General features: G+C 38.6%; 1 protein-coding gene across 2 annotated transcripts in view; it reads right to left on the bottom strand.

Moving 5' to 3' along the window:
• The window catches only part of dok7.L (docking protein 7 L homeolog), an 83,404-nt gene that overhangs the window by 13,746 nt on the left and 60,606 nt on the right, over window positions 1-9,052 (bottom strand). For both annotated transcript variants that reach the window (XM_018228393.2, XM_018228397.2), the window contains exons 8-9: window positions 9,002-9,047; window positions 6,948-7,013 (exon numbers count right to left, since the gene is read on the bottom strand). In XM_018228393.2, the coding sequence (XP_018083882.1) occupies window positions 6,948-7,013; window positions 9,002-9,047 (112 nt within the window). The remainder of the gene's footprint in view (window positions 1-6,947; window positions 7,014-9,001; window positions 9,048-9,052) is intronic.

The following is a 9,052-nucleotide window of genomic DNA, read 5'->3' as shown; positions in this document are numbered from 1 at the left end:
AAAAATTGCTGCGCTACGTGCGGGAAAATTTTTTTGTCCATCTTTCTACTTCCAAAATGTTGGGAGGTACGAGACAGGCGCACGCTTATTAAACAATAAACTAAGCCTATATGTTTAGTTGTCCTTGAAAGGTAATTACCATTCCTAATGCAGATCAGTCCTGCATTTAGCAATACCGCTTCATATAACTGTTTGATTAGCCCATTTGTACAGAATTGTGACTGCTGCCTCCTAAAGTGATTTCCTTTTGTATAATATTCGTATTTCCCCCATGCTAATAATTTTATTAGAGATTTATGTGATCTATTATGAAGGTATTATGTGCCTATAAATATGGTTTTCTAATCCATATTGTAATCAGCGGAGTTTCATTAAGCTGAAGAGATGCTCCAGCCCATAAAAACATCATCAGGCAATTTATTTTTTAATTAGGGAAAAGCAGATCCAAGTGACATAATTAAATGTACTCAGAGTACATAAATATAAAGGAATAAAACAAATGCTAAAATAAAATCAAACAAATAAACATTACCAGGGTCGGACTGGGCCGGCAGGAAAAAACCCGGTGGGGTTGGGCCCCGCTGGCCCAGACCCGCTATTGGTGCTGCCCCCCAAGTCTCTCCTGGCCCCTGGTCGTGGCTGTGAGCAGGAAAAAATTTAGGCACGGGGGGCCCAAGCAGGTTGCAACTGGGGGGGGTTCTAACGTGTCTGCACTGCTGGGGAGACCCTGAACATTATTCATTATTATATCCATGCTAGAAGTCAACTTTCTCACTCAATTGGGGTCGGAACAGTTAATAAAGGGGAGCAGTGGGAGGAATGACAATTTACACCACTTAATACTTTCTCTACAAAATATCTGCTCCCACCATATTTGCACATTTGCTCTACGCAATTCACTAATCTGCTCCCACCATATTTGCCATGTGCAACAATGCATGCAGAAGCATGGCAGGATCCATAAGGAATTGCAGCAAATATATAGCTCTTAACTAGCAAGGTCATCTACAGAACCCATCTTTCCTACCACATTCTTTAGCTTTCCTTTTGAGTTATAATCTCCTTAAAAGAGAACTAAACACTAAAAATGAATAGGGCTAAAAATGCCATATTTTATATACTGAACTTATTGCACGAGGCTAAAGTTTCAGCTTGTCAATAGCAGCAATGATCCAGGACTTCAAACTTGTCACAGGGGGTCACCATCTTGGAAAGTGTCTGTGACACTCACATGCTCAGTGGGCTCTGATTGGCTGTTGAGAAGCTAAGCTTAGGGCTCGTCACTAATTATCCAGCAGAAAATGAGCTTCCCCTGTAATATAAGCTGATGCTACAAGTTTGCTGATTATTAAATTCTGATGCTAATTGCACTGGTTTCTGTGCTGCCATGTAGTAATTATCTGTATTAATTACTAATCAGCCTTATATTGTGACATTTCTATTCTATGTGTACTGTATATTGTGAGTGGGTCCCTAAGCTCAGTAAGTGACAGCAGCACAGAGCATGTGCAGTGAATCAGCAGAAAAGAAGATGGGGAGCTACTGGGGCATCTTTGGAGACACAGATCTTTACTGATAAAGGGCTGTGATTGCCTTGGGCTGGTACAGAAGCCCAAAACATAATGTAAACATTTCTAGCTACTTCTTTAGTTAAGCTTTAGTTCTCCTTTAATGGAACAGTGACACAAAAAAATAAAAGTGTCTTAAAGTAATGAAAATATAATGTACTGTTGAGCTGCACTGGTAAATGTAGTGTGTTCGCTTCAGAAATAGTGATGGGAGAATGTATTTGCCAGGCGCGAATTCGCAGCGAATTCCTGCGATCCGCCACTGGCGAATAAATTCGCGAGACCGCCGCACAAATTTGGCAGTGATAATTTCGCCGGCGTAAAAAAAATCGACGCCGGCATCAAAAACGTGACGCCAGTGCCGTTTCGCTAATTTTTTGCCGTTTCATGAATTTCGTGGGAAATTTGCGGATTTTTCAGCGAAGTGAAACCCCCCAAATTCACCCATCACTATTCAGAAACACAACTATACTATATATATACTTTATATATAACAAATAACTAGCTACTGTGTAGCCATGGGGCAGCCATTCAAAAAGGAAAAGGCACAGGATGTACGACAGATAACATTCATTTCTATGGGATTTTGAAAGGCAAATTTATCAAAGGATGAACTTTCACTTTCACCCATTGATAAATACTCTTTTAAAAATCCCATAGAAATGAATGGAGAGTGGCGGAATTTCACTGTAGAGGACTGTGGTGATCTCTAACTTCACTTTTTGATAAATATGCCCCACTAGGTGCTTCATAATCTGCATAGATGGAAACAGTAATTACAGTGGCCCTTTGCGTTCTCATTCTCAATGGACGTCCCTGGCCAAAAGCCATGATAACTGTCAATAAGAGGCCTTCATATAGTAATGTCCCTCTTTTAATCATATCCTTGGCATCCTTTCCAAATTGGAAGCTGTTCTTACTAATTTATTTGGTTCTGACATAAATGGCTTTATGATATGCACTGAGCCACAAGGTTGATTGAAAGCTGAAGAATAATTTGAAGGTAATGATTTGGCCTGGATTCGTCATTGATTTTCTTGGAAAAATATAATTACATTATGGGGCAGATTTATCGAGGGTCGAAGTGATTTTGAGGGAATTTTCGAAGTAAAAAGATTCTAAATTCAAAGTCATTTTGTGGATTCTTCGACCATCGAATACTATGACTTCGAATTTACTTAGACTTTGAATCGAAGTAAAAATCATTTGAATATTCGACCATTCGATAATCGAAGTTCTGTCTCTTTAAAAATACTTCGCCAAATTAAACCTGGCAAAGTGCTATGTTAGCCTATGGGCTCCTTCTACAACCATTTTTTCACACATCGAAGTAAAATCGTTCGATCGTATGCTAAAATTGTTAGAATCAAACGTTTTTACTTCGATCATTCGATGGCCAAAGTCTGTGAAAAATACTTCGAAATACTTTGAAATTCGACCCTTGATAAATCTGCCCCTAAATGTAGAATTTGAAGAATCCCGTAAGTAAAAGACCCATTAAACTTCTCTTCTACAATGATTACTAAGGCTATTGCCAACCCTTATTTCTAAATGATTTGTTTGATACCTATTACTGATACATGGGGCAAATTCACTAAAGGGCGAATTTTCGCCAGCGAAGGCTTCGGCATTTCGTGCAACTTCAACGGGTGTAAATTCGTTACCACTACCCTAATTCACTAAAATTCACTAAAATGTGAAGTTGCGTCTCTGTAGCTGAACACTGGCCAAGTTTTGCTAGCGTTAATTCATCAGTGTGAGCATTTCGTAGCAAACTTCATAGGTACATATAGGTCGTATATACGTCTTTATTAGAGATGTTGGTGCAAATGCTTGAAGTGGCCACTTACTATTTTAAATGTCCAAGGAAGTAAAATAAAGACAAAAGAGATCCTCTAATGCCCTAGACATGAGCCCACCCTAAAACAAATGGGGCATGCCCCTCAAATGGTTGGAAAAAAATGTTAACACAAAAATCATTAAAGGAGAAGGAAAGGCAAAAATCATAACCTATCTCCCTCTAATGTACTCCTTAAATTCTCCTCAATCGATATAGTTCTAACTCACCAATGCCTAGCCTATTGCATATCTGTGTTCCTGTTCTGCTCGCATCTGCAGTCACATAGCCGCCATCTTTGTAATGTAACTGACGCTTCCTCTGCCTCTTGCGCATGCGTGTGAAAAAAACCTTGACCCCCAGGAGCGTGTCACTAATGACGTAGTGCACATTACTAAGCAGCTCATTACTGGCAGCACGAGCATCACGTGCGCGCAAAAAAGAGTAGCGCTGCTAAAGTAAGTATTTATCTATAAAGTCTTGTCCCCTCGCTGCACACCGCAAGCGCTAGATGCTGCCTGTTTGCTATCCCCAGTGCGTCTCCTTAGCACAGAGACGCTTCAATTCTGATTGGCTGGGGGGCGTGTTCATAGGGGCCAATGATGACGCGTGCATATCTGCATGCGTGTCATCATCATAGGGATGCGCATTAGACTGTAATTGTGCCCAACACGCCTCAAGGCTGCCTCGGGCAGCAGGGAGGAAGATGCCTGCATAATGTGTGATGTCACCGGAGTCACACGCTGTAGTCTGCGCAGAGCGGTCTTGCTTCTAAATGACACCAGAGAGATAACTTTCAAAGCGTTCAGTAAGTTGTAAGTCCACCAGACTTATGATAGAAAGTTATTTATGTTTTGCCTTTCCTTCTCCTTTAATAGTTATAACTTTTAAAGACAATCTGGCTTTAAAATATGAAAAACCACCAGTGTTTTTTTTAGAGCTTTTATGACTTTCCGGCATACAGGATATGATGTCACTGACATAAGATTGAGAAGGATGTAACTTCATCTTATCAGTTTGCCAGGTCTAAGGTGGCAAAAGAAATTCTGGCGAAAAAGGTAACATTGAATAAAATTCCTACATTAGTAAATTTGCGGAGTAACGATCTGAGCGAAAATTCGTCTGGTGATAGGGCATAAACTGCGCTAGCGAGGGTCTCTTTCGCTAGTGAATTGTCCTCTACGCCTGTTAAGGTGGCCAGGGATGGGCGAATTTGACCCATTTCGTTTCGCCAAAAATTCGCCACCAGCGAAATGTCGCAGACGCCCATTAAAGTCTATGGGCGTCAAAAAAAATTTGTCACGCGGCGAAATTATTTTGACGCGAGTCTTTTTTTTTTTGACGCATGTCTCCATACAAGTCTATGGGTCGTTATTTTTTCGGCGAAACGAGGCGAAAAAATTTGCCCATCCCTAAAGGTGGCCATAGACGCAAAGATCCTATCGTACGAATCGAGGATCCGTATGATTTCCGGACTGTGTGTGGAGAGTCCCGACATTTTTCTTAATTTGGTCGATCAGACAGGTTTGATTTTGTCCCGACTGTCCCGCCGGAGCTCATTGCGCTCTCATTGCGCTCTCATCGTAGGGCCGAATGTTCAGATTACCCCTGATATACCCATGCCCGTTAGTGGCATATCGGGGAAAGATCAGCTCGTTTGGCGATTTTGCCAAACAAGCGGATCTTTGCGTCTTTGCGCCACCTTTAGTATATTAGAGATGTCCCTGCAGATGGTATTTCTGCCAAATTTTCGCTAGCTACGGCCACTTCGCCTTTCAATAAATCTGCCCCATAAAGTCCTAATTATCAAGATTCAGATTTGTGTCATTTTAGAAGTTTCTTCTACCTCAAATAAGCTCACAATAAAAAAAAAATCACAAATGTTACCTTCCTTTTTAGAAAACCCAATTGAATAAATCCATGAAAAAAATATGAATATCGATACAGATCTCGAATAATCTGTAATGATGATTAATGGCGTACTCCCATTTTGATTCTACCAAACCTTGTAAGGGATGTGTAAAGTTGCCAGGCTATACTTAGTAGTACAGTGGTGTCACATAAAAGAAAGTGAATCCAGACTGTTATACCGTAGCTCATCAAAGAGGTATTTCACATAAAGGAATATTTTGAAATGTTACGTACCAAAAAACAACAACTGTGTTTGGTGCATGACTTTTATTTTAGCTCATTAGCTTTTTATGTTGACCATTGTCTGCCTGGCATTAAGTGTGTTGTAAACCCCAAAATAATATTTCTAATTAGATAAAAAATGTAAAAAAAAAAAAAAAAAATGAAATGTAGTTTTAATTAAATTTCCGATATACCTTAATTACTAATTTTGTAAATGTAATTGCTATTGAAAGTCTCTTGATATTTTCTACACCACTGATTCTGATTATTGACACTGCCAAAAGCTGATACAGAAAGACTGTTTAATACAAACTTTCTCCAACTCTGCAGAACCAGTGGCTGCAGCAAAATAATCCTCCAAATAGAATTCCAGTTTATCTGTTTAAATCTGGCTCCGTGGTCTCTGTCCCTGCAGGTGGAGTTGGAAACAGTAAAGGAAAAAATAAAATCCAATACGAATCTCTACACAGTCGCTGACCGCTCTAAAGGGAAACAAACAAAGCTGCTTGAGTTCTGCATGGCTGAGTAGTAAAGCGGGAGCTCCCCCTGCTGTTCATAAGTATGATTGTTTCCCTGCTCAGCAGTTAGGGACCGTCTGATAATTCCTATCCACAGCAGTAAATGAAGGGAGAATTTCACTGCATACAGTCAGGTTTCTTATAAAAACAGTACACATTTTTTAATTAAAGTATATTGGAGATAGGTTTCTTTTTCATTAAAGAAAGTAAAAATAGGATTTTATTTTTTTGCCTTTATATGCCCTTTCAGGAGAACAGTCATCTGTCTTTTGAGTAAGAGGCAATAACACAGAGGGGAGAAAGGGACTGACAGATACTACTTGTAATAACAATTAGGTTTACAAACTTTCAAACCACTGAAAAAGTTAAAGGGGTTGTTAACCTTTGAGTTATATATTATTATGATGTACAGGTATTCTGAGACAATTTGCAATTAGTTTTAATTTATAATTTATGTTTTTTTTTAATTATTTAGCTTTTTATTCAGCAGCTCTCCAGTTTGCAATTTCAGCAATCTGGTTGCTAGGGTCCAAATTACCCTAGCAACCATGCATTGATTTGAATAAGAGACTGGAATATGAATAGGAGAGGGTCTGAATAGAAAGATGAGTAATAAAAAGTAGAATGATGAAAACAGATGTTACAGGTGAACCTGTAAGTTATATTGGACCATTGCTAAGCTTTACATTTTCTTTAATTATTGAAATGTGTATTTTGCCTTTACATTTCCTTTCACCTATGGCTGCGGTTAGGCAGTCTTCCAAATATAATAGTTTTGTTTTGTTTTTTTTAAAAAAAGTCAAACTAAATAAGAAGTAGGCAAAGGGAAAATAAGGGAAGGTAATTAAAATGTAATGTAATTATGTTTCAAACTCATATTGTAAGACTTACCTGCACCAAGTAAAAGTGTCTGTCCCTTAGGAGGTTTAGAAGCTCCTGCTAATGCAGATGTAGCACCTGAAGGATTTGTAAGAAAATAATATAAATATGTATTACTAGTATATTCAGTGAGCAAGCAAGCAATAGTATCATGTAGGAAAGCAGTATAAATCTAAGGGGTTATTTATTAAAGTCAGAATGCTACAAACTCAAAAAATTTGCGTTTTTTTTTTACTATAAAATCAAAATTTTTAATTGGGAAAATATAACTTGCCAAAAAGTCCAAATCCAAAAACTCACCATCTAAGACCTGCCAAGGTTGTATATAAGTCAAAGTGAGAGGTCCCTATCCTATTCGGAATTTTCTGTGGTATGCGCTGGAATTAATCTAAAAATCAGGCTTTTCGGGCAAAAATCCGGGCTTTTCAGGAAATAGCACAAAAAAAATCAAGTGATTCAACTCATGTTTTTGCTTGATTTTATAGAGTTTTTCCACCATCCGATTAAATCAAGTTTTTTTTAATAATAAATAAGTTCAAATCGTGGATTGTACTCTGGTCAGACTTTTTTTAATAAAATAATCAGAAAAATCGGATTTTGATAAATAACCCCCTAAAAAAATCAGGAAAAAAAACATACAATTCAGGTTTTTGCTAAATTTTATAAATTTTTCCACAATCTGATTAAATCAAGCTTTTTTAATAATAAATAAGGTCAAATGTTGGATTCTAGTCTGTTCAGACTTTTTTAAATAAAATAATCAGAAAAATTGGGATTTTGATAACTAAACGCATAAATGTCCTGCAGCACAACGTTTCGTATGCCCTGGTGCAAATGCTTGGGTTACACTACTTCTGGCACGCAGGGATAGCATTAGATTCTCCAAGATCATGGCACATAGTGGGAGAACATAATCACAACACCCTGTGCTAAAATGATTATGCAAATAAAGCTGAGTTCTGGAGTATATCACAAGAAATAAATCAGATTTGGTTGCAGCAGTGGTCGAAATTCCTCTAATCTCCTGTCACAGACACTCGTGGGGATGGGCAGCCATTGCTCAGAAATGCTCCTCTCCTTTTAAAGGAGAAGGAAAGTGTTTTTGCACTTGGGGGTGCCCTATGTTAGGAACCCCCAAGTGATTGTATTGACTTACCTGAAACCCCAGGCTGGTGCTCCTATCGGCAGAAAACTGCACCTGGCTGGGGTTATACCAGTGAGCACCACGGATCGATCGTCTACCATCTTCACCTTTCTTCGCAAGGCTGTGCATGCGCAGTAGAGCAAAGAGACGGACTTTAGATAAAAAGTCGGCTATTTTGTTATACTGCGCATGCATCTGCCCCGGGAAATTTAAAGAAAGGAGAAGCCGGAAGAGGATCGATCCATGGTGCTCACTGGTATAACCCCCGGGCCAGTGCAGTTTTCTGCTGATAGGAGCACTGACCTGGGGTTTCAAGAAAGTCAATACAATCACTCTGAGCTGCCTAACATTTGGCACCCCCAAGTGCAGGATGACTTTCCTTCTCCTTTAAAGTAAGGTAATAAATTAAAGTTATTTTTTAGTATGATATTATAGTGGGGCTAATCAACTGCACAATGGTAGATAAGATGTGGCTCTTCATGGGATTTTTATGGCCCCCTAGACTTATCAAGAGCAACACTGATCTGTTTGGATGACAATAGGAGTAATTTAAGATATATGCAGAGTGCAAAATAACTAGAGTAATCCACTATGATTTTTCACTTTGCACCCTACACTTTATGCTAAAATAACAGCTGTATTAAATGAAGGACATTTGGGGGAAAGAATGTAGGCACTATGACAGGTGGTAAAATAAGTGCAGAGTGCAACCAGACCCTGCACAGAATGAATCCAAATGAGCACTAAGGCACATTCTTTTGTGTCAAGGATCTTTGTAAATGGCCCATATTATCATTTTATTATTATATGCCCCCAAACAAGCAGTATAATGAATTATTATTACTATATGGAAACAGCACTGATAAAAGAATAATTAAAAAATTGCTATGATGTTAAAATTTTTTATAAATGTTTAACCTACCTTGTGATGTGTTGGGTAACATCCCCATCTGTGAAGCTGCCGCTCCCTAAA

Source organism: Xenopus laevis, chromosome 1L (genome assembly GCF_017654675.1).
Source record: "Xenopus laevis strain J_2021 chromosome 1L, Xenopus_laevis_v10.1, whole genome shotgun sequence".
In the NCBI taxonomy this organism is placed as follows: Eukaryota; Metazoa; Chordata; class Amphibia; order Anura; family Pipidae; genus Xenopus; species Xenopus laevis.
The sequence above is the reverse complement of the archived record's forward strand: the minus strand, read 5'-3'. Positions and strand labels throughout refer to the sequence as shown.